General features: G+C 37.6%; 3 protein-coding genes and 2 long non-coding RNA genes across 10 annotated transcripts; 2 read left to right on the top strand and 3 right to left on the bottom strand.

Moving 5' to 3' along the window:
* Positions 1–388: 388 nt before the first annotated feature.
* On the top strand, positions 389–2,951 carry LOC111480076 (uncharacterized protein At1g76660-like). Its single transcript, XM_023125028.1, has 2 exons — positions 389–672; positions 1,375–2,951. The coding sequence occupies exons 1-2, from the start codon at positions 526–528 to the stop codon at positions 2,599–2,601; spliced, it is 1,374 nt and encodes a 457-aa protein (XP_022980796.1). The 5' UTR covers positions 389–525; the 3' UTR covers positions 2,602–2,951.
* Positions 2,952–3,267: 316 nt separating this feature from the next.
* Positions 3,268–4,865, bottom strand: LOC111482279. The gene is made up of 2 exons (XR_002718177.1): positions 4,351–4,865; positions 3,268–4,313 (listed from the first exon to the last, which is right to left on the bottom strand). It is a non-coding gene; the product is annotated as an uncharacterized LOC111482279 (long non-coding RNA).
* A 5,000-nt stretch (positions 4,866–9,865) lies between these two features.
* Positions 9,866–11,956, bottom strand: LOC111482244. Of its 2 annotated transcripts, none has more exons than XR_002718170.1 (2): positions 11,855–11,956; positions 9,866–10,462 (listed from the first exon to the last, which is right to left on the bottom strand). It is a non-coding gene; the product is annotated as an uncharacterized LOC111482244 (long non-coding RNA). The 2 variants fall into 2 exon arrangements; XR_002718171.1 differs by lacking the exon at positions 9,866–10,462 and adding an exon at positions 11,348–11,494 and having other exon boundaries at positions 11,855–11,945.
* A 3,911-nt stretch (positions 11,957–15,867) lies between these two features.
* LOC111480570 (5-amino-6-(5-phospho-D-ribitylamino)uracil phosphatase, chloroplastic-like) lies at positions 15,868–17,822 on the top strand. Its single transcript, XM_023125693.1, has 2 exons — positions 15,868–16,543; positions 16,578–17,822. Exon 2 carries the CDS (start codon positions 16,689–16,691, stop codon positions 17,820–17,822), a length of 1,134 nt encoding a protein of 377 aa, XP_022981461.1. The 5' UTR covers positions 15,868–16,543; positions 16,578–16,688.
* A 559-nt stretch (positions 17,823–18,381) lies between these two features.
* On the bottom strand, positions 18,382–23,319 carry LOC111479887 (probable serine/threonine-protein kinase At5g41260). Of its 5 annotated transcripts, none has more exons than XR_002717719.1 (12): positions 22,950–23,318; positions 22,184–22,372; positions 21,878–22,095; positions 21,435–21,570; positions 21,142–21,275; positions 20,938–21,043; positions 20,270–20,355; positions 19,956–20,144; positions 19,589–19,741; positions 19,266–19,379; positions 18,777–19,076; positions 18,382–18,689 (listed from the first exon to the last, which is right to left on the bottom strand). XR_002717719.1 is itself a non-coding variant. In XM_023124769.1 (11 exons), exons 2-11 carry the CDS (start codon positions 22,263–22,265, stop codon positions 18,834–18,836), a joined length of 1,461 nt encoding a protein of 486 aa, XP_022980537.1. In that variant the 5' UTR covers positions 22,266–22,372; positions 22,950–23,318; the 3' UTR covers positions 18,382–18,833. The 5 variants fall into 5 exon arrangements, 3 of the variants coding, with proteins under 3 accessions (XP_022980537.1, XP_022980546.1, XP_022980557.1); XR_002717721.1 differs by having other exon boundaries at positions 18,382–18,692; positions 18,778–19,076; XM_023124769.1 differs by having other exon boundaries at positions 18,382–19,076.
* Positions 23,320–24,016: the final 697 nt, after the last annotated feature.

The raw sequence follows: 24,016 nt of genomic DNA, 5'->3' as shown, positions 1-24,016 counted from the left end.
GTTTGTTGTTATAAAATGATACATTTTTTCATTTATTACATTTAAATTTATATTTAGTGAATTTATATTATAACATAATTATATAATTATAAGTGTGAACCAAGGGTATAATTGACAAATTCATAATGAAAATAGAGACTTTAAAGATATTGACCTAATATTTTGGTTGTTGGAAATTTTATAATAAAAAAAGAAATAAAAAGGCAAATTCATTGCCGTGTTTGACTTGTAATAAACCTTAACCTAAACCTCAATAATAATTATAATTATTAAAGATAAACCCAAATAAATAGCTACTTTCACTTTCACTTATTAAATAATTAATTTCTTTTTTTTTTTAATTACATAATAATTCTTTTTAATTTAATTTCCGTCTTCTTTCTTCTCTCTTCTAACGATCTTTCTCTTCACTTTCTGACTGCAAATTCTCCTTATTTGTTCTGTGTTTTCTCCCGAAAAATTTCGTGTAAGAGGAACCACAACTTTCTTCTATGAACACTATCAGCGAATCCCTGGCGTCGATCAATGAGAGAGATGAGGCGGCGTGCGGATGCGGATGCGGATGCTGATGCTGATCTGAGGCCTATGAATAACACTTTTCAGACCATTACTACGGCCGCCGATGTGATCGCCACCGTTGATCATCGGTTTCCTCGGGATACTGCCGTCCAGGTATTCGTCATATCACTTCACCTTTTAATCAATCATTTGGAATTTTAGGTGTTAGTGTTAGTTACCTATGGATTGAGATACTGGCCTTGTTTTTGGAAATTATTGCTCGTTCTTGATTCCGTTAGGTATTAGGATGTAGTTGATTTTGGAGGGATGATATATAGAATATAGCGGAATGGAATCTGTGTTGTTTGTTGTGGATTGCGGAATTCTATATAAGGCTTTTAATTTCCCCCTTTTTCTGCTACTTCTGTTTGTTTGCTTTGAAACTGTGAATCGTCACATGGATTCAAGCGAAAAAGGGAATCACGAGTTTCGTTTTCCCTCTTTTTCTCCTTTTGGATTTCTTCTCGCATATGATTATTAGATTTTTAAGGTTTGGAAAGTACCAAGATTAGTGTATTGGATTGGACGACTGTGTCCGGAAGCAATGCGCTGTTCCCAACCAATTTTGTTTGTCTTTTTGTAATATAACACTGCCCTTTTTCTTATCAGAAAGGCATCTCTCCATTCTTCTTTTTATCAAAAAGAGATGCAGAGAGGTCTTTTTTTTTTAAAATGTTCTTCTATATAGAGGAATAGTAATGCTTTTTATATAAAGATTCCAACAAATAGGACTCTCATTTGCCCAAAATCTTTGCACTGTTCTGTACTGATGTCATTATCACTTTCCTCCTTTTCTGTTTGTTTGATTACCCCCAGAAAAGAAGATGGGGTAGCTGTTGGAGTATTTATTGGTGCTTTGGATCTCTCAGACAGAGGAAACGAATTGGGCATGCCGTCCTTGTCCCAGAACCAAGTCCTTCGCCTGAGGCTCATCAAAATTCATTGCAATCCCCAGACATTGTGCTTCCTTTTGCTGCACCTCCCTCTTCCCCTGCATCCTTTCTTCAATCAGAGCCACCTTCTGCTACACAATCACCTTCAAATATACTCTCCTTCACTTCTCTCACTGCTAACATGTATTCTCCTGATGGGCCTTCCTCGATTTTTGCCATTGGCCCATTTGCTCATGAGACACAGCTTGTATCTCCACCTATGAATTTTTCTACTCTCACCACTGAACCATCGACTCCTTCCTTCACTCCTCCTGAGTCTATCCACTTGACTACACCTTCTTCCCCTGAAGTTCCATTTGCTCAGTTTCTTCAACCGAACCTTCCTAAAGCTGAGTCTGATGACCAATATTCATGTCCTAATGATGACTTTCAATCTTATCAATTCTATCCTGGTAGCCCAGTTAGCAACCTCATATCGCCACGCTCTGCCATTTCTCTTTCTGGGGCATCTTCGCCTTTGCCAGATTTGGATTTTGCTTCCTCAGCTTCTCAATTTTCTAATTTCTCATTGGATGTTCCACCTGCGCTGTTGAACCTTGACAGACAAGGGCAAAGTTCTGATTCTTGCACTCAAAATTCTGTAGGATTCAAATCGAATGATGATGATTTTGATTTGAATCCTCGAACTTCAGATTCAATGAATGAATCCCAAAATATTCAAATTCTCATTGATGGAAGCCAAATGGAGGAACCTGATGTTACTAATCATAGATTCTCATTTGAGTTATCTGACGAAGATTCTTTATTAAGAAACGTAGAAAGTAAGCCACTGGAGTCAAATGTTGCAGTTGCATCATCTCCAATGCATGAAACATTTGAAACGGCTAAAGAAACTTCTTCTGGTGGTGGTCATAGCTCAAATAGTATAGAAGAAAAGGCAGCAGACGGTGAAGAAGCAAATCAGCATCAAGAACATCATCATTCTACTACTCTTGGGTCTGTGAATGAATTTAATTTTGATAATGGCAATGGAAGTAATGCACTTAAGCCTAATATCAACTCGGACTGGTGGGCTAATGCGAAAGATGCAGAGACAAAAGGCACGACCACGGGGGCCTGGTCATTCTTTCCAATGGCGCAGCAAAGATGAGCAAACTGGTGATTATCCTCTGGAATTTCCTCATGCCCATCATGTTTTGCAGTTGCAATTTAGTAGGTAATAGGTAAGACAAATTGCTAGAGGACTGGTGAGCTTTGAAGGTAAAAAAGAGGACAAATCATGAAAAGAGAAAAACCAGAAGCCATATTATTTTCAACAATCTGACCTCCTAAACACAGGCAGGTCTGAATAGTATGATAATTAGAAATCTGTAGTCGACAATGGGCCCTATTAACAAACAGTAGTGGCTCCTCACTTGAATTGTAACAGCTATTAGTATTCTGTAGAAATTGAAAGTGTGTAAATATGGTAATAAAAATTGTTTTTATCTTTTGACAGCATTTCTTTTGTCGATCTTGAATTAATTAGAATTAAAACACGAGAAAAAAGAAAAAAAGGTTGAGAATCCATTGGATTGGGCTACCCAAAAATTGCAGAACTGTCTAATCGACATGCATCATTGTATGAAATGGATGACCTGCAAACAGAATAAGAATTACAGCACCAGTACACAAACACACTGCTCTGGTTCCCAAGGGCAACATGTTGCTGGAGTTTATTTATAAGAAAATGAAAAAGAAAAAAGTTGCTATATTCATAATTATCTTCTAAAGCTTTTACATGAGCTGGTTGTGAATTATTTATCCAGAATAGGTGTTTAAAATACTTTTGTAACACTTTTGGACTGAAATCTACAAAAACACTATTGTATTTGTTACACAGTATAACAAACTTGTGCTCAGTAATTGTTTGTATAGGCTCAAAGGGGCACTTGAAACTAAAAATAATGATACATCTACTTCCACCATTTAACAGTCCATATATCAATAACATAAATCCCACAGTTCCTTGGCCAACTACATATTCTTGGCATGATTGGTTGGGCTGGCAATATTATTATCAATCACATAAATCCCCCAGTTTCTTGGCCAACTACATATTCTTGGGGGTTCAACGCCACATAACACTGAGTTGCCGCTCCCTACATGACCAAGTAAAATTGGGTGAAATCAAGAACTAAAATACCTACTGAATAAGTCTATACACAGAGATAGTAAACTCATGAGCGTGATAATATAAGCAGGAAAATGGAAAAAGTAAAGAAACATGTGAATGCATAATTAATAAGATGGGTAGGTAGATGTTTATATTTGTTCAGAAATCACATCCTCAAACTAAATATGCCTGCATAAAGGATGTAGAAGGAATGAAACAGCAAAGCTTTTCAAGTGATTGAAGATAGTCCCTCTCTAAGTAGATCATATGACCCTTCAAATTTTTTTCACCAAGTAGATGCGAAATATAAAGGTTTTCCTTATACATGTTACCGGACGAGAAAGCTACCATTGATGAGACAATGGAAACTGTAACAACTTGCTTTTTGATGTTTCGAATCATAGATCATCACGTGGACACAATGAAAGGTAAAAAATTTTGTAAAACAAAGAAATGCGAGGAGAAAAATCAAATCTGCCTTTAAACTGACATATTTCGTGGAGTCAACATCAAAAGTAGTTATAATATAGCTTGAGTTTCAAGGTAAATAATATTAAAAGCAAAATAAAAGGAAAAGACTCAATCTAGGGGTCCCTCCTACACCCGCATAGCTCAATTTGATCACCAGGGAGATTATCTGCATGAATATAGGTGATAAGGAGTTTGTTGCCTATCCAATTTCATATTCACATGTCGACATGTCACACCTATCCAATTTCATATTCACATGTCGACATGTCACACCACATCAGGTGGTGAAGCCGTTCATTTATATGTCTTACCCTCAATCTTTAGTATCAAGCTCAACCGTTTGTCCATGGTACTATATTTATTGTCGTACACATCACTTTTTGCCTCTATATTCCCATGCCAAGCACGAAGATTGATCCAAACCCATGAACCTATGGTTAGGTTAAATCTCCTCTCATTACAAGGGCATAGATAACAACTTCTTGTGTCGTGCCTATTGAATGAGTTGAACCAGGACTGAGTTTAACTTTTCATTTTCAAGGCAATGTTGCCATCCATGGCATCCTACATCTTGTCGGGCATAATTCTCCTCTTATTGGGACACTTTTAGTGTTATCGACTACACATAGTGGCATGCAACCATCTCCTTACTCATTGCCATTCTAGACGGGGTGTCATTCCAGGCTAGATTGATAATGTGAGCTAGGTTGTCACTTGAGTCCTCGAGCAAAATTCCCTCATTCAATACATTAAAACTTGTGTGCTCACGATTGTACCATCTCATAGTACCCCTCTTAGTCTTCTCCTGTATAATACCTCCCTCGAGTATTGTATAAGAAGCTTCTAGCTTCGTATAACCCCTTTCAGGCGTTACAATCTAGTCTCCCACTAGCATCTTGTTCTCCTCGAGACACATCAGGGAGCGTCTACTAGCTAGGCCCCAAACTCCCGTGCTAGCTAGTTATACCCCAACGAGTGGCAAATCTGACCATCCATACCTACCCCCAACCTTGGGTACACTACTTTATGGTTGTTCTCTCACCATCTTGTACTTATCGTCCTCCTTGTCCTCTAGCACGACCTTTGCCATTGGTACTTCAGGCAGGGTAATCTCTGCCTCTATGATAGATGTGATGGAGACCACTCGTGCTCCTCAAGACTTGGATCACCTCAAGCTATACCTTTATACTATATTTGCATAATCAGACCATTAATCTTGGTTCTTTCAGAGAACAATGTTCCAAGACCTACTACGTTTCCCAAAGCTTTCCTTAGAAATAGTCCTCTCTAGCCTAACATTTGTCTCACCTGCTCTTGCCTCGAGCAATGGCATCACTCGCTTGTAGTATTCTGATTCTTCTCTTACTCGATGAGCTGGGGTTACGTTCTTTCCATCAAATGTCGATGGGTCATGCCAAAAGCCTTTCAAATATCTTGACACAGTGCCCAGGGTCAGGGGTCGTAGCGTCACGGTATCCTTACCATGACAGCCGTTGGAGAATCTACACTTGAACTCTTGTTCTTGGCGTGTCTTTCCTTACTAGGAGTCACGAGTGAGATCGAACCCAATTAGGGCCTACCTCCTCATAGAGTTTGGTTACTAGGTATTCTAACCAAAGCTAACTTATTCAAATTCATAAATGTATTCAGCATATACATGCAATTCAATTGGAGTTATCGTGTTTGCTACTTACAAGCCAAGCTACAAAAGACCCAAACGACTCTCTTTCAAGGGAAAATTGTCTACATGACCTAATCAACCTAGGGCTCTGATACCAATATGTAACGACCTTCTTTTCGATACCTCGAATCACAGATCGCCATGTGGACTAAAGGGTAAAAAGGGTGGTAAAAATTTTCAATTTTGTACAACAGAGAAACACGAGGAGAAAAATCAAACATGCATTTAAAACTGACATAATATTAATTTAAAGTACAAAATATTCTACGGCGTCAACATCAAAAGCAGTTACAAAATAACACGAGTTTCGAGATAAATAACATTAAAATAATATTAAGAACAACATAAAAGGAAAAGACTTGACATAGGGATGCCTCTTGCAACCGCATAGCTCTGCACGCTCCCACCATCAAGAATGGTCTTAGCTCTGTCTATAAAACAAAGAATAACAAAAATGAGTGTAAAAAATACTCAGCAAGTAACCACTTGTATGCTCTTGTTAGACTTCACCTTTGTGGCGGTTTCTTAAGATATGTGCTTAGATACTTACTATAACATTAGCCAATGCCATGACATGTAGTTTGTGCTAGTCGTATAAGGCTCATACGTACCCTAAAACTTACAGACTCCTACTTTAGGGTTTATACTTAATACCCTCATGGCCATAATGTACAGTTTTTCATATATGCTTAGCTCTATGTTTTTGTTTTCCAAAGTCTACCATCAACCTTACACTAATTGCGCATGAGTCAAGCTGTCCTTGTAACAGGCCCTCGGGTAAGTCTCGTGTGTATGAGTTAAGCCATACTCCAAATAGGTACTCTAAATTAAGTCAAAATAGGTACTCTAAATTAAGTCAAAAAACGGACTCTGGGAAGTTTAAAACTATAAAAAGAGGATGTTAAAAAAACTGACCGTTGACCGTACTGTCACGTTGACATCATGCTAACCTTCTGCTGATATCATTCTTTTGGTACAAATCGGGATATTACAAAACATAGTAGATCGGTAACAATTGCTCCAGGATGAATGGCATTGGCTGTTAATTCTCATGAAAAAGAAAAAAGTAGAGAAACGATAGTTATATATATCAGATTTGACTTGATAAGATAACTTTGGAAATCAATGAGAAAAGGATGTTAATATAAAGGTTGTATCATGCAGAAAAGGCCTAAATACACGAGGAATATTGTTGTGTTCAAATATATGGATAGATAAAGTCCAGTCTAAAAAGATGTTAATATAAATTTTGTGGGAACTTCACCTACTTCACTACTTAGTATGTAGTATGCTAGTGTCCAGTTAAACAATTTACACAGACGAAGACTAAAGTTTCAGATTCAGAAAGCAATGATATGATCAGTCTTTGAAAGGACAATGATTCAAGTGCTAAAGCTCTGGTTATAAATTTAATGAAGAAACCAATAAGCAGTAAGCACCTTTAATCACCTGGCAAGCTCTTTGGAAAGCTTTGATTGTCCATAAGCAAAGAGAGTTCTGCACCTAAAATTTCACATGATAGAGTGAATTAGTATATCATAGTCAAGGAACTTTTAAGAAAGCAATCATCAAATAAGCAACTTAGATTAGTATATCAAATAAGCTTGGTAATGTCCTCATTGCCCCAAAAACAAACTTTAGTTATTACTGGTCATAGCATTATTAAGTGTAGTCACATTAGTTTACCCAAACTTCATGTCCAATGCCTCCAACTTTGCTCTCACACCAATAGCCCTGAATCAGGACGACAACGATGTGATCTTTCTTAGTGAAATCTCTAAGCCAATCCCAAGAAGTGAGTCATCCTCTTTTAGTAAATCAAGTCCGTATCGATATTATCATTCAATTTTTCTAGGAAACCCAACCATTCAAAGAGAGTACCCTCTTTTTTTTTTTTGGCCATTTTCCATTTCTTGAGCACCTTGAATTTCTTTCTCCAATTCTATTCCAAACCTTTTCGAAAGGCCTTATAAAACCTTGCTAGGGCATTGATACTACTTACTTAGAACCTTATCCTTGCTTGGGTGTCTTAGTTACACTTGGGGTCTTACAAATTCTCCCCCTCTTAAGAAATTTTGTCCCTCAAAGTTCATTGTTCTTATTATCTTGCCTTAGGGGTACTTGTTCTTATATGTCTTTCCAAGTTTCTTGAGGGTCTTTTACGGGTTTGTCCTTCTACCCGTTAGTCCTTATAATCGTCCTTACATCCTCTTAAGTCCTTAACTTATGGCCTTATTTCTATTATCTTCATCCGTCCTTTAGTCCTTAACTTGTCTTGAGGCCATGGACTTATTCCGACATTTGTTCCTTCTTCTCAACATCCTTTGTCACAAGTCTTTCTTGGTTTACCTTTTGTTACCTTCTATCTTAGAGCTTCGGCGTATTGTCTTTGTTATACCCAACAAGCCTTGACATAGTCAACCTTATTTCTTAAGTGTTGTATCTTGGAGGTTCCTCTGGTTCCTTCTTGTTACTACTTGTTCTTAGTTATGTCCTTTCAAGTTCGTTGAGGGTCTTTTTACGAGTTTGTCCTTCTCCAACTTGTTCTTATAATCATCCTAGCGTCCTTTAGTCCTTCTCCCGCTTGTTCTAATTCTAAAAATATTTTCTTTCTTGACTTTTTGGAACGTTTCAACTTAAACAATTGTACTAAACAACCTTAAAAAATCGAATCACAAATAACAAAATTATCCATCTACCCTGTTTTTTAGTAATCTCAAATTGACCCTCACAAATTGAACTCTATAATTTAAAATTTTTTAACTTACTCTAATAGAAATCAATTGGCTGCTTGGAGAAGTTGAAATTGATTAATAGAACCCAGGTTGGTTGGTTCCTGTTTCTTTCAAGTGTAAATTTGGACTAGTTTGGCTGTAAATTCGGAGCTGAAGTACAAAATTGTCGTTGGATTCAAGCACAGTCAACTAGTTAGGATGGTTCAGTCGATTGCAGCAGCTTCGCTTTTTGGTCAGCTGCTACGTGGAGGAACTTCTGTTAAGGACACATCCTACAAGAGGAAGAACAGCTGGTTTCCAACGTAAAAATTTGTTGGTAAAGAGGCTTATTTAGTCTTCCCCAGTTTCTGGATATAGAGTGAATCGATTTGCACTTTTGTCAATTAAGATTGGAGATGACAAACAAAAGACGCATATTCATTTAGAGAGGACAAAATACTAAAGGATTGGAATTATAATATTGATGCTGGCTATGATCCACAGCCAGGTTTACAGCCTCCAGAAAACAAAGTAGATAATCCTTCATTACAGAATCGATTGCTTAGACAAGAAAGAATGGGCTGTGGTTGGTTGGGTGCCATATTTGAGTGGGAGGGTGTATTGATTGAGGACAATCCTGAAATTGAGAACAGTTGGCCTGGTTAGCTCTTTCTCAAGAAGAAAGAATATCTTGATGCCATGGACTTATTGCGGTATTTGTTCCTTTTGATTGTCTTCTCACATCCTTTTTTGACTGTCTTTCTCACCATCCTTTGTTGAGAATACAGGCCTCCCTTGGTAATCTTGGTGTAACCCAATATCCTTGAGCTTATGGCATATTTCCTTCCTTATATCCAACAAGCCTTTACATATTCGTCCTTGAGTTTTTTAGTCCTTCCATTATGTATCGAGGCCATGAATTATTCTGGCATTTGTTTATGACTGTCTTCTCAACATCAAAGTTGAGAATAAAGTCTTCCAATGTATTATCTTATATCTTAGAGCTTAAGGCGTATTGACTTTCTTATACCCAACAAGCCTTTACATAATCAATCTTATTCTTTCAAGGTTGTATCTTAAAGGTTACTCTGGTTCTTTCTTGTACTCTTTGCTCTTAGTTATATCCTTCCAAGTTCCTTGAGCGTCTTTTTACGGATTTGTCCTTCTCTAGCTTGTCCTTATAATCACTCTTGCGTCCATTAGTCCTTATCTTAAAGCGCTTAGGGCGCATTGCCTTCCTCATACCAAACCGGCCTTAAAGTAATCAACCTTATTCCATCAAGGTTATATTTTAGAGGTTCCTCTTGTTCCCTCTTGTATACTTTGCTCGTAGTTATGTCTTTCTACGTTCCATGAAGGTTTTTTTTATGGGTTTTTCCTTCTCCAGCTTGTTCTTATATTCATTCTTGCGTCCATTAGTCCGTATTATCTTTTAGAGCTTAAGGTGCATTGCTTTCCTTATACCCAAAAAGCCTTGAAGTAATCAACCTTATTCCATCAAAGGTGTATCTTAGAGGTTCCTCTTGTTCCTTATTGTACTCTTTGCTCTTTCTTAGTTATGTCCTTCCAAGTTCCTTGAGGGTCCTTTTACGGGTTTGCCCTTTTCTGGCTTGTCCTTGTTCTTGCATCCATTATTCCTTAACTTATGTCTTGAGTACATGAACTTGTTCCAGCATTTGATCCTTACCTTATATCTTAAAGCTTAGTGCGCATTGTCTTCCTTATACCCAACAAGCCTCGAAATAATCAACCTTATTCCTTCACGGTTGTATCTTAAAGGTTCCTCGGGTTCTTTTTTGTACTAGTTCTTAGTTATGTCCTTCCAAGTTCCTCAAGGGTCTTTTTACGGGTTTGTCCTTCTCCGACTTGTCCTTATATTCACCCTTGAATTCTTTAGTCCTTCACTTATGTCTCGAGGCCATGGAATTATTCCAGCACTTGTTCCTTTTGACTGTCTTCTCAACATCATTTGTTGAGAATACAAGTCTTCCTGGGTAATCCATGTATTATTTTATATCTTTAAGCTTAAGACGTATTGCCTTCCTTATACTCAACATGCTTTTACATAATCAATCTTATTCCTTCAAGGTTGTATCTTAGAGAATCCTATTGTTTCTTCTTGTACTCTTTGCTCAAGTATGTCCTTCGAAGTTCTTTAAGGTTTTTTTTTTACAGGCTTGTCCTTCTAATCATTCTTGTATCCATTAGTTCTTATATCTTATAGCTTAGGGCACATTGTCTTTCTTAACCCAAACAAGCCGGGAAGTAATCAACCTTATTCCGTCAAGGTTGTAATTGAGTGGTTCCTCTTATTCTCAATTTTGTCCTTCCAAATTCCTTGAGGGTCTTTTTACAGGTTGGTCCTTCTCCGGCTTTTTCTTATAATCATTCTTGCGTCCATTAGTCCTAATATCTTAGAGCTTAGGCTGTAGTCTTCCTTATACCCAATAAACCGTGAAGTAATCAACCGTATTCCATCAAGCTTGTGTCTTAGAGGTTCCTTTTGCTCCTTGTACTCTTTGCTCTTAGTTATGTCCTTGGTTAATCTCAAGGTACCTTATATCTTAGAGTTTAGGGCATATTTTCTTCCTTATACCCAACCAGCCTTGACATAATCAACCTTATTCTTGAAGCGTCATCTTAGAGGTTCCTCTTGTCCCTTTGATTGTCTTCTTCACATCCATTGTTGAGATTATAAGTCTTTCCTTGGTTAACCTTAAGTTACCTATATCTTAGAGTTTAGGGTATTTTGCCTTCCTTATGCCCAACAAGCCTTAGACATAATTCTTAAAGGTTTGTATCCTAGAGATTATTCTTGTTCTTTCTTGAAATACTTATTTTTAGTTATGCCCTTCAAAGTTCTTTGAGGGTCATTTTACGAGTTTGTCCTTCTCTGGCTTGTCCTTATGATTCATCCATGCATCCTTTTGTCCTAAACTTATGTCTTGAGGCCATGGATTTTTCCGACATTTGTTCTTTTTGACAGTCCTATCAACATCATTTGTTGAGATTGCAAGTCTTCCTTGGAAATTTTTGTGTTACCTTATCTTTGACCAGAGGACGTATTGTCTTCCTTATACCCAACAAAGCCTTGACATAATCAACCTTATTCTTTAAAGGTTGTAACTTAGAAGTTCCTCTTGTTCTTTCTTGTACTACTTGTTCTCAATCATGTCCTTCCAAGTTCCTTAAAGAATCTTTTTGTGTGTTTTTCCTTCTCCGACATGTCCTTATAATCGTTCTTGCATCCTCTAGTCCTAAACTTTTGTCTTGAGGCCATGGACTTTTTCCAACCTTTGTTCCTTTTAACTGTCTTCTTAACATCCTTTGTTGAGATTGCAAATCTTCCTTAGTAATCCTTGTGTTAACTTATATCTTTGACCTTAGTAATCCTTGTGTTAACTTATATCTTTGACCTTAGGGCGTATTGACTTCCTTATACCCAACAATCCTTACATAATCAACCTTATTCCTTAAGGGTTGTAACTTAGAGGTTCCTCTTGTTCCATATTGTACTACTTGTTCTCAATTTGTCCTTCCAAGTTCTTTTTTTATGGGTTTTTCCTTCCCAAGGTTGTCCTTATAATCGCCCTTATAATCATCCATGCATCCTTTAATCCTAAACTAATGTCCTGATGTCATGGACTCTTTCAGGCATTTGTTCCTTATTGACTATCTTCTCAACATCCTTTGTTGAGATTGTAAGTCTTCCTTCGTAATCCTTGTATTAACTTTTATCTTTGACCTTAAGGCGTATTGACTTCCTTATACCCAACAAATCCTTGACATAATCAACCTTATTCCTTAAGGGTTGTAACTTAGAGGTTCCTTTTGTTCCATATTGTACTACTTGTTCTCAATTTGTCCTTCCAAGTTCTTTTTTTATGGGTTTTTCCTTCCCAAGGTTGTCCTTATAATCGCCCTTGCATCCCTAGTCCTTATGTCTTGAGGCGACCATAGACTTTTTCGGCATTTGTTTCTTGTAGCTATCTTCTCAACATCCTTAGTTGAGATTACAAGTCTTCATTGGTAATCCTTGTTATTTTATGTCTTTGGCTTTAGACAATAATCAACCTTATTCTCAAGGGTTGTAACTTAGAGGTTCCTCTTGTTTCTTCTTGTACTTCTTGTTCTTAGTTATGTCCTTCAAAGTTTCTCGAGGTTCTTTTATGGGTTTGTCCTTCTCTAGCTTGTCCTTACTATAATCGTCCTTGCATACTTTAGTCCTTAACTTATGACTTAAGGCCATGTACTTTTTCTAGCATTTGTTCCTTTTGATTTGTTGAGATTACAAGTCTTCCTTGGTAATCCTTTTGTTACCTTCTTTGAGCTTATGGGGCATTGCCTTCCTTGTATCCAACAAGGAGTCTTGATATTCCTTGAGGGTTGTAACTTAATGTACTACTTGCTCTCAATTATGTCCTTCCAAGTTCCTTGAGGGTCTTGAGGGTTGTAACTTAATGTACTACTTGCTCTCAATTATGTCCTTCCAAGTTCCTTGAGGGTCTTTTTCCAGGTTTGTCCTTCTCAAGCCTGTCCTTATAATAAATCATCCTTGCACACCCTTTAGTCCTTCTTGTTCCTAAGGAGTGCCTTCATCCCAACATCTTAATGATTCATCCAATTTACAAAATTTTACAATCCCCTTTTCTTACTTGCCCTAAAATAAGCCTCCTTACTTAGTTGCTCAATTCACCCCTATAGATTAGGGCCTATTGTTGTATCTTTTGTAAGGAATGACCGAGGATCTAGTTCATCTTTCCTATGGTCTTTGCCCAACCTAGAGGTTGTAGTTCCATGCTGGAGAAGCTTATTTTACAGAATTTTATGGGATTTTTAGGTTGAAAGAAATAATAGAATTTTTTTGGATTGGAAGACCTTGGGTGAGGTGTAGCCTTATTAGATCATACCTTTATATGGGAGGGTGTGTCCAATTTTTCGTACTGGCCCTTCAAGTCTTATTTTGTTTGATTGGAGCATCTTATTAGGTCAATTGAACTCCTCTTGGGATGGTTTTCTAGTGTTCCTCTTATATTCTTTAATTTGATCTCAAGGAAAGCTTTACTTTACTTTTCTTTTTAGAGAAAAAAAAAATCTCCCTAGCTACCAAAAACACTCATAAAACAAAAACATGATATCCGTATAGCACAAGAAACATCAAAAAGAAAAACAAAGAAATAATAAAAACTAAACATAGGAACCTAACCTTATTAGAACCACAACATTGCCAAATATAAAACTTCTTACCTGATGGAGCGTTGAAAGTAGCAACCGGAGTTTGATTCCTTGTAGAATGCCCTCAACTTTATTATCTCCCTCCATGTCCTCCATTTCCATCTGAAATTTTCAACATAGTTACTGATCAAAATCTTATCTTAAAGAAAACTTCTTAAGCAACCGCAGTTAGCTTTACTTCTTTTTTAGACTCTACCTTTTCCACTTCAGCAGACCAATTCTTCCTCAGAACCCGCATTGCATTTTCCCTCTTCGACCGACCAAATTCTTTCTTCTACCTTTAAAAGAAAATGTAAGGTAGAGAAAATGTCAAAAGGTATCTTTTCCATAATGTAAGTGTGTGCACAAATGCATATAACAACAAGATAATCTCAGCCTCGGTCTAAATGTATTAGCTAGCTTTGAAGTAGTCACTCAACTCAACTATTAGGGCCTTGTGACTAATTAGTGCAGAAATTTAAGTAAAACACTTCATTTATGTTGAAATCATATGCAAATAACCGGAAAAAAGCTGTAAATCCTTCAACATGCGCTCAAATATTATGAATGTGATCATAGTCCACGTTGTTTAAAAGTGGAGAAGACCGTAAATATATAGGTATAACATCTTCCTTGGTAAATGACCTTTTAAATGAATCTAAATGCAAAGCTGTGAGGGTTCAGAAAATAGAATACTACTGTAAGAAATGTGGGCATACTAACATTGAAAGACAAGTATGCAAATACTGAAAACTATAACATCTTCACAGAACTTAAGCCACTGACATAATCCGTGTGCCGAAAAACAGAGTAACATCTAAAAGAAGATGAAGCTACAAATAATAATTAAAAAAAAAAAAAAAAAACTTAAAAGACCCCCAAAAACTTAAATTCAACTTCACAGACCTCAGTGAGATGATCAGAATATTCAAAAACTTGGAATCATACCAGTATTCCTAGCAGATGCGAAAACCCCACCGGCAGTGAGAGGACCAACTGCTTCAAGAGTAATTGCTTTGTGCTTCCCCTCTCTGTTGTCGGAACCAGTCTGAGTGACATACGAGCTCCTCTCATCTGCCAACACATGAAATTGAATATCAGGTTTGTCCACCGAGAAGAGATAGAAGATGACGGGGTGTGAAACGAAGAGTCCAAGATAATAATCAGGTTGCCATGGAAGCAATGAACCTACTAAAAACGCCCTAATCCTCCGTAATCGAAACCACGAAAAATACAAAAGGTGTCGATAACATGCAAAAGAAAAAAAGGAAAGATGAACAATCCTTTGATTAACCTCTGAGTTCTCCAGTGAACCCCAAAATCGGAATAGCCGGCTGTACCCTTAAAATTTAAAACCCAGAACAGAATAGCCAAGACCAAACTACCCATAAACTAAATGAAGTGACATTACCTCTATTTTTGAGGAGGCGAGAAACTTCTTTCGATTCTGCTCTCCCTTCCTCCGATCGCCTGGTAATGGTCGAGCGTTCGATTTCGGCAATGAACGCTCAAGAGGAAAGAGGCCATCTTCCTCCGATCGCCTGGTAATGGTCGAGAGTTCGATTTCGGCAACGAAAGCTCAAGAGGGAAAGAGGCCGTTGATGGGAGCGCTCTGATTCTAGTGTGAGAATGTGCTGAAGAAGAGAGTGTGAGTGGGGGGAGAAATATATAAGCCGTGTAAAATCCGCGGTGGGCGAGACAGGTGGCGTCCGACTAAGCGATGGCTATAACGGCTATGAAGACCGTTTGACTTCGTCCGTCGAAAACCGTCAACGATACAAACGGCTAGGTACGTTAAATTGATGTTTTCTTTTTTTTTTTCCTTTTTTGATTCAACTAATTGATTACTTGATTTTATTTCTTCCGCAGTTCTAGGGATTTTTCAGATTTTGTTAACCATATTTTCTTTTTTTTTTATTAAGCTTTCATAAAAATAAAAATATAATAATAAAAAAAAGGTTTGTAATTTGATTATAGCCTTTAATATCTCTTATTCCTGAGAATGATAGGCTATTTCCGAACTAATTACCAAAGGGTCATCAATCAAAAATCTGGAAATTTTTGTTTTTGTTTTTGTTTTCCTTTTTGGTTTCCCTTAATTTTCAAAGGCCATATTAAATTTTGAGTGGTAGAAACGTAATAACGAGGCAACTGCGAGGGGGTAAATGCAAAAGGAAGAAGGAGCGAAGAGGAACCGAGAAGAAACGAGACGGTGACCGACACGCGGCCTTCCAGCCGGTTGCCCTGGTCGTTGTGCGCGACCAGTCTCCGCACGAATATAAACCACAAAACTCCTTTCTTCTTCTTCCAGTAACTAAAATCCCTTCCCCTGATAAGAGAGAGAGCGAGAGAGAGAGAGAGGAATGGGAGATTCTTTCTTTTCGTGTTCTCGAATATAACCCTTATTCTGTAGCAACCCTTTTCTCCTTATCATCAATCCATTCCCAATCCAATCCAATCCAAATTCCTGATTCTGCTTGGTAATCACTTCTTCTTCTTTCCGATCTTATTTCTTATTTTGAACTTTTTTTTTTCCTAATTGGGTTTCGGTTGGGAGTGATGTTTGGTTGATTTGTATTAGAGGGTTGCGTTTTATTTTGGATTTGGTCGATACCCATCAACTCTTTTTACTTGTTTCGCATGCCTCTGTTCCCTTTTTGGCGTTTTGGAATAGTGGATTTTGTGGATTCTGCTCTGGTTTTGCCCATAGTGGGAATGTTTGTGGCAGTTCTTTGACGGAAGGGCGTTGAATTTTGTGTTTGGAGAGGTTCTTCTTTTCCCTTTCTGTCTAAGAGGACACTTTGGGGATTTTTGGTTTCTTTCTATCTCAAAGTTGAATAGTTCAATTGAAGTTGCTTCTTGGATAAGTTGAAATTGATTCACAGGAACCCAGGTGGGTTGGTTCCTGTTCCTTTTAAGTGTAAATTTGTCTAGTTTGGCTGTGTAATTTCAGAGCCTGAAGTACAAAACAGTCGTTAGATCAGCACAGTCAACTAGTTAGGATGGTTCAGTCGATTGCAGCAGCTTCGCTTTTTGGTCATCAGCTGTTATGTGGAGGAACTTATGTTAAGGACACATCCTACAAGAGGAAGAACAGCTGGTTTCCAACGTCAAAATTTGTTGGTAAGAGGCTTATTTCGTCCTCCTCAGTTTCTGGATATAAAGTGAATCGATTTGCACTTTTGTCAATTAAGACCTCATCATTGGAGGTGACAAAAGAGGCATATTCATTTAGAGAGGACAAAATCCCAAAGGATTGGAATTATGATATTGATTCTGGCTTTGATCGAAAGCCAGGTTTATGGCCTCCAGAAAACAAAGCAGATAATCCTTCATTACATAATCCATTGCTTAGACAAGAAAGAATGGGCTGTGGTTGGTTGGGTGCCATATTTGAGTGGGAGGGTGTGTTGATTGAGGACAATCCTGAAATCGAGAAGCAGGCCTGGTTAGCTCTTTCTCAGGAAGAAGGAAAATCCCCTCCCCCAGCCTTTGTTCTCAGAAAAATAGAGGGGATGAAGAATGAACAGGCCATTTCTGAAGTTCTCTGCTGGTCAAGAGATCCTGCCCAGCTGAGAAGAATGGCTGCTAGAAAGGAGGAAATCTATCAGGCATTGCAAGGGGGAGTTTACAGACTAAGAGCAGGGTCAAAAGAGTTTGTGAATGTGTTGATGCATTATAAAATTCCCATGGCACTGGTTTCGACTCGTCCTAGAGAAGCTCTGGAGTCAGCCATGGGAATGATAGGCATGGATGGCGATTTCAATGTGATTATAACTGCAGAAGATGTTCACAGGGGAAAGCCTGATCCAGAAATGTTCATTTATGCAGCACAGCTCTTGAACTTCATTCCTGAGAGATGCATTGTGTTTGGGAACTCAAACCAAACTGTTGAGGCTGCTCATGATGCTCGGATGAAGTGTGTGGCTGTTGCAAGCAAGCATCCTGTTTATGAACTCGGGGCTGCAGACTTGGTGGTGAGGCATCTTAATGAGCTGACAGTCGTCGATTTGAAGAAACTCGCTGATATCGAATCCTCTGAATTTGGTTCTGGAGAGCCAGAGTTGGAGATGGAGTTGGAGGAAGATGAACAGTCTCCATCAACGAAGACAGCAGTTGATGATATTTTCTGGTGACCAAATCTAAATGTACAGAATTTATTGTTATGATTCTTAACGTTAATAGTTAGTCATCTGTGTATAAAAGGGTGGGAAATATTGACAAAAAAATGAACAGAAGTGGTCTGCATTGGACCAACTTAATGCTATATGCATGTATTTTTATATTTGTGTCTGGAATTTCATCCTTTCCTTTCTGCATCTTTTAACACTGTTTCCTCTCAAAACATCCACATAATCGAATAAATAGATTATAAACGTTCGAGCTTTTCCGTAGTGCTCAAGCCCACAACTAGCAGATATTGTTTTTTTTGAGCTTTTCTTTTCAAACTTCCTCTTAAGGTTTTTAAAACGTATCTGTTAGGGAGAAATTTTACACTCTTATAAAGGGTGTTTCATTCTCCTCCCCAACCGGACGTGGGTTCTCACATTTTCTAATAGCAACATCAAGGAAGATCGCAGTTAAGCATGATATGAATGAATGATATTGCTCTACATTCTTCAGATTGTTTTCCTTCTTCCCCTCGATTCTTCACTGAAATCTCTGTCACCAAGAGTTTAGCAGGACGAATTTGAATATAAACAACATTTAGAAGAGCATTGAATGATTGAATGTATAGTGTTAACAAAAGATATTTGCCCATTTATCAGCAGAAACAAACATAACACAATAGCCTAGCAGAAATATGACAAAAGATAACAGTACTATACAGAAATTACAAGCATACTACCAATCCTCCCCTTCCCATATAATTTAAACAGTTGACTACTTTGCAGAACAAGTCTAGTTTGTTTTTTTGCCAATGTATCAGGAAAACTGATGAAACCACGAGCCAGTCATTTCGAGCCACGACCACATCAATAAAGTGAATCCACCAGCAAGGGCTGCAAGAAAAGACCTTGTAAAGTTGCAGCGAAGCATTATGGATGGATTTGAGGACAAATGGATAAGTTTGATCAATTATGACATGCCTGTGAGTTCAACTTCTGCAATACTATTAATTTAGACATAAGTAGGTCACCATTTACTTATTTGGCAGTTGTTTTGGTCTCAAGTGCAAATCCTTCTTTGAGGGCTGCTTGGGCTTCATTGTCGCTACCTAGTGCAAAAAGTGCGGCAGCTTGCATATAAGATGCAATATGCCAGACAGGTGATATCACTTGAGCTTGCATTGCATCGTTTAGAGCTTCTTGTGGCATCTCACATGCGAGATAAGACAAACTACGACGTGCAAACATTGTTGGGGAAAGCACAGCTCCAGCATCAATGAACTGCAATAGACCAAACAGATGTTATCTAGATGTGCTATGGCTTCCAAATCAGAATTTCCTTTAACTCTTTGTTCTCCTTTGTTGTTCATTTTTCGAGCACCCCAACGAAAATGAAGCCACACACAGTAAAGTTTTAAAGCGGTGATGTTAAGTGAGATCAGTTTTAGACAGAAACAAAATATGTCGAACCTGCGTATAGCAGTCGATTGCAGTTCTAAAATCCTTATGCCGAAAAGCAAGATCTCCGTTTTTCTTTGAGCTCAATGTTTCCTGCATCTGGTTGGTCCACATCTGGAAAGAAAGCTGCATGACAGAATCCATCAAAATTAGCAGAAAGAACCTAAGACTCAGCAGATTAGTACCTCTAATTGCCACGAGTAAAGATATTAAAGTTTGTAGCTTTGTTACGTGAGAGAGTTGTGTAGGCAGTCAAAAATGGAAAGTTCATTAAAAACAATAAAATAACAATTTGAGTGAACATTAGTCCTTAAATACGATATGCAATAACGAACCTCAGTTGCTGAACCCTCGTCGTCCTTGTAATTAATCTTTTCCAAAATCTCATGAATGACAGTCAAATCCATTCTTAAGCAAGCTTCACCAAGTGGAGTAAGAGGTAAATCTGAAGCATCGTGTGGTACGCCCAACAATACATGAGAGGGAGCCTGCAGAACAAAGATATGAAACCGACAATGGAGGGCGTCTATTAACTAGCAACAGGTTAAAAACCAATAAATTTGAATCATACAAAGATGTTTCTATTGCGATCGTGCCACGAAAAATAAAATTCCTAAAATTTACCTACTGAAATGGCAAAAAAAAAAAAAAAAAAAAAAAAAAAAAAAAAAAAAAAAAAAAAAAAAAAAAAAAAAACTATACCTCAGCGTCCTGCTGAAGAGGAGTTAAGGAAGAAACTAATGATTTTGAATTAGGACGCTCTCGAGGCTCATACTGCAAGCAACGAGAAGCCAATCGCACTAATTCAGTCCCCTCATCGTTTGAAAACTGTCCTTCCAAACAAGAATCTGTCAGCATTTGAAGATTCCTGTCCCTTATGAGGTCAAGGGCCTAAAAGTTACAGAACAGAACGTTAGTAGAACAATCATTGGGTGCAATGTCCAATTCAGGAGTGCAGTGTATTCTTAGACGTGACTCGGTGGATTGAAAAAAAGGAGAAAAGAAAGAAGACTTACGTGACTCGGTGGGATATGTTTGCCACTAAGGAGGTCAAGCAATAGGGTGCCAAAGCTGTACATAACACTTTCTGGAGTAACTCTTCCTACAGACGAATGAGATGATGATTTTTAATATGTGACACGAAACGGTATGATATTTGAGCAACAATAAAGTATTGTTATGATATTTGAGCAACAATAAAGTACTGCATAACAGTACAAACGAAAAGCGACAATAGACAGCAGAGACAAATTTTCTTGCATATCTTTGAAATTGGTATGAAATGAGCATGACTTAGAAATCAGAAAGCTCATGCAACTTGTGACAACATAATTAGACGGAGACATTTTCGATAAAATAGAATTCCACGGAAGAAAGGAGTCCTTTGTTGACAAAGTAACACACTTCTAATTACTATGCCTGTAACAGCCCAAGCCCACCACTAGTAGATATTGTCATCTCTGGGTTTTTCCTTTCGGGCTTCCCCTCAAGATTTTTAAAACGCGTATGCTAGAGAGAGGTTTCCACACCCTTATAAAGAATGATTCGTTCCTCTCTCCAACCGAGGTAGAATCTCACAATACCCACGTTTAAAGTGATCTCATAAACAAAACTCTATAAACCTATCAATAGTACACCGACAACAAAATAACCTCGGCTAATGAATAATGTCCAAAGGGTGCACCTGTTTTAAGATATTCAGGAGGACAAAATGCCAAATTTGTACTGTAGCTTTTTCCATCTCTGCTGTTTTTCATCATACCAAAACACGAAAGCCTGGGGTTTCCATCCTGAGAGAAGATATCAACATTATACACAAAACCATCAGGTCCATCACCCCAGAAAAATAAGGGCATGAAAAAAGTTTGCACAATTTAAAAATGCTCACATCATCGAAAACAACTCTATAGGCATTGAGATCATGATATAGTGCACGCCCTTTACTCGTACAATAATCCAAAGCTTGTGCAATATATAAGGCCACTCGTAACCGCATGGCCCACTTCAGAGGATGCGAGTCCCCTGGAAAGCAAATGAGAATTAAGGAAGTTTTCAAATATTCTCAAATTCTATGTCTTGCAGCACTTAAAAATGCAGAAAGTCTATGAGAGCTCTTCACAATATGAAGATCATAGGAAGGTAACTGAAGGAGACCAAAGCATTAATAGTACAGTAGCTTACAATGAAACAAGTGTTTTGCCAATGTCTCATTTGGCATGTATTCTGCAATGAGCAACCTCTCGTCACCTTCGCAGCAACAACCAAGCAAATTTGCCAACCGAAGATTTCGAAGCTGACCGACATTCTTAGCTTCTTCCTGAAATTGAAGGAAAATTCGAAACTATATAACAGAGTTTCGGCCAAATACATTTATTTTTCAAAATATAAAATGACGATCTAATTCATGTTATATCAAGACTACCAAATCATAATATCAAATGTATGGAATTAAGACAATAGATTAAATCATTTTCAGCACCTATACCACAATAATTTAGTATTTCTTTGTGCCATTAACAACTTACAGAAAACCATATAAAGTCAATAGCATGTTCTTGCACATAATCTCAATGAAAGATATACATCGGCCAGGCTGGTACGAACGTTCCTAAATATAAGCTTACCAGAAATTGCCTAGCATCCGGCCAAGCTGATCTGTTGAACCGCTTTACAGCAATCCGTTTTTGATTCTCAAGCTTCCCTTTATAAACAACATTTGGAGCCTTTTCTCCATGTTCTGAAACTATATTCTCAACAGCAAATCCAGATGTAGCAATCCTTAGTTGCTCGATTGTGTATTCACGAAATGCAGGTACGTCGAGGTCGCTACTCCCTTCATTTTCTGCAACAGCAAACGTTCTAATATAGTAATTGCTTTCTGAACTATGGTCGTGCATAAGAATCCAACACGAGCAGTAAATTTCGCTTACCGACATCCTGGAGGTCAGGAACAGGCTTGTTATGATCTGAAGTCAAACAGCACCTAGAGAGATTTGAACAACCACTACCCATCCTACTCTAACACGACGAAGTTCTCTAATCAATAGAAGCAAGCACGGTCCGAAACTTCCATCCAGCCTCCCATCCCAATCCAAATTTGTTCTTCCACCAAAGGATAACTATCATACAAATATACAAAGAATACCGAGTTTAGGATAACAGTGAAGACATTTTAATAGAGCTCAAATCATCTCTAGAGACTAAAATTAAGAGATTTCCAGTGAATGCATCCACCAGAAGGCATAAATTGAGATCCTTAAACTACAAGTGTGCTAGAATGATATAGTTATTATTGGTGAAAGAAGGATGCAATTAATAGATCACAGAAATAGGCTGTGCTGAGAAACAAGATTCTCATACCAACAATAAACAAGAACAATAGAATAGAATGATAAAAAAAAGTGGATCAAGATCAGCTATATTCGACACATTCCAGCATTTGAACCCAAAAAAAGCAAAGATGAGCAATAATTCCCATCTGGGTTAACTTAAAAACAACCAAAAAAAGCAATTTCCCTTTCTTTTTATCTCATTTTTGCATCAAAATGAAGTGAGAGACTACATAGCATGAGAAGAAGCAAGAATACATGCGAATAAGCCAGTTTGAACAAATCAAAGTTCATAAATAGAAAGTAAAAAAGAGAGCACACCAGAAGCACCCAGTCAAAAAGAGAATCAAGCTAAACAATTCCTCACCTCACCCTTGAATCATTCGAAAAAATAGAGAGAAGGGGAAGAAAGAAAGAAAGAAAGTCAGAAGACTTGCAAGTCTCCTCTCTTTAGCTTACTTCGCTATGCAAAAGACTGAGAATTCAAACTAAGAAAGGGTCGCCCGAGATCTCCCCCATCTATCTCTCCCTATCTATCTCTCCCTCTCTCTCTCAATCAAGGGCGAAATTTGACAGCTTTGAGATTCGGATTAGAGGCATAAAATAGAAAAAACGAAATGTAAAATTAAAATAATTTATAGATATTCTTTCCCGAATCTTTTTCGACAATCGCTTTCTTCATTGCTTGGTGTAAGCCTGTAACCCTGTGTGGGTTTGGTCCACCATTCTCCCTTGTACTCACCGACATGACCACCCTCGAATTTGGCATTTTATTCTATCTCTTATTCTAAAACCCATCTTTAAGGGAAACTGATTCAAACTTAAATCTCTTTTTTAGTATTTTGGGAATGTTTTTAATCTATCAGCTACATGTCGTTTTCAATGATTAACATTTACTTAATATGTTTTGCAGTGTACATAAAAATGGAACCTTTACTTCGAATTGGTACCTGCAGCTGCCCAGCACAGTTGAGAGTGAGACCTCAATGCTTTGGAGCTCTCCGGTTAGGACCATTTTAATGTCATTTGTCACCTACCCCAACATTACCTCTTCTTCAATAATACCCTTTCCTAGACATTTCAAGCTTGGGTGGGTTCCGACATTTCAAGTTAAAAAAAAGTTTAATTTTATATTTGTGAGTCGAAAACATGCTTGTTAGACAGAAATTTGAGTTTAAAAGATTATTTTTAAATGTTTTTAGCACTCAAGGTTGGATCGATCTTTGACCAATCTTTAACTCACACTACAATAATTTACATTAATTTTTAACTTTTTAAGAAAATATAACTATTAGTATACATAAATAAATTTATTTTGATCTCTCTGTAGTTAGACTTTTGGTGGATTATTCTTATGTTTTGTTGGGTTGACTTTAGAAAGTAATTGAATAAAGTCAAGTTGTAATATGTTTTACTAGTCACAAGCTACCTCCA

The sequence above is a fragment of the Cucurbita maxima genome, unplaced genomic scaffold (assembly GCF_002738345.1).
Source record: "Cucurbita maxima cultivar Rimu unplaced genomic scaffold, Cmax_1.0 Cma_Scf00001, whole genome shotgun sequence".
In the NCBI taxonomy this organism is placed as follows: Eukaryota; Viridiplantae; Streptophyta; class Magnoliopsida; order Cucurbitales; family Cucurbitaceae; genus Cucurbita; species Cucurbita maxima.
The sequence above is the reverse complement of the archived record's forward strand: the minus strand, read 5'-3'. Positions and strand labels throughout refer to the sequence as shown.

Bases quoted from the DNA above. Each gene is read 5' to 3' on its own strand.
- LOC111480076 (XM_023125028.1), top strand. From the start codon at position 526: ATGAGAGAGATGAGGCGGCGTGCGGATGCGGATGCGGATGCTGATGCT. The intron at 673-1,374 runs GTATTCGTCATA...GATTACCCCCAG, and splicing joins CTCGGGATACTGCCGTCCAG to AAAAGAAGATGGGGTAGCTG.
- LOC111480570 (XM_023125693.1), top strand. From the start codon at position 16,689: ATGGTTCAGTCGATTGCAGCAGCTTCGCTTTTTGGTCATCAGCTGTTA.
- LOC111479887 (XM_023124778.1), bottom strand. From the start codon at position 22,265: ATGGGTAGTGGTTGTTCAAATCTCTCTAGGTGCTGTTTGACTTCAGAT. The intron at 20,356-20,937 runs GTGCACCCTTTG...ATTCGTCTGTAG, and splicing joins TCCTGAATATCTTAAAACAG to GAAGAGTTACTCCAGAAAGT. The intron at 19,077-19,265 runs GTTCGACATATT...GGTCTATTGCAG, and splicing joins CAATCGACTGCTATACGCAG to TTCATTGATGCTGGAGCTGT.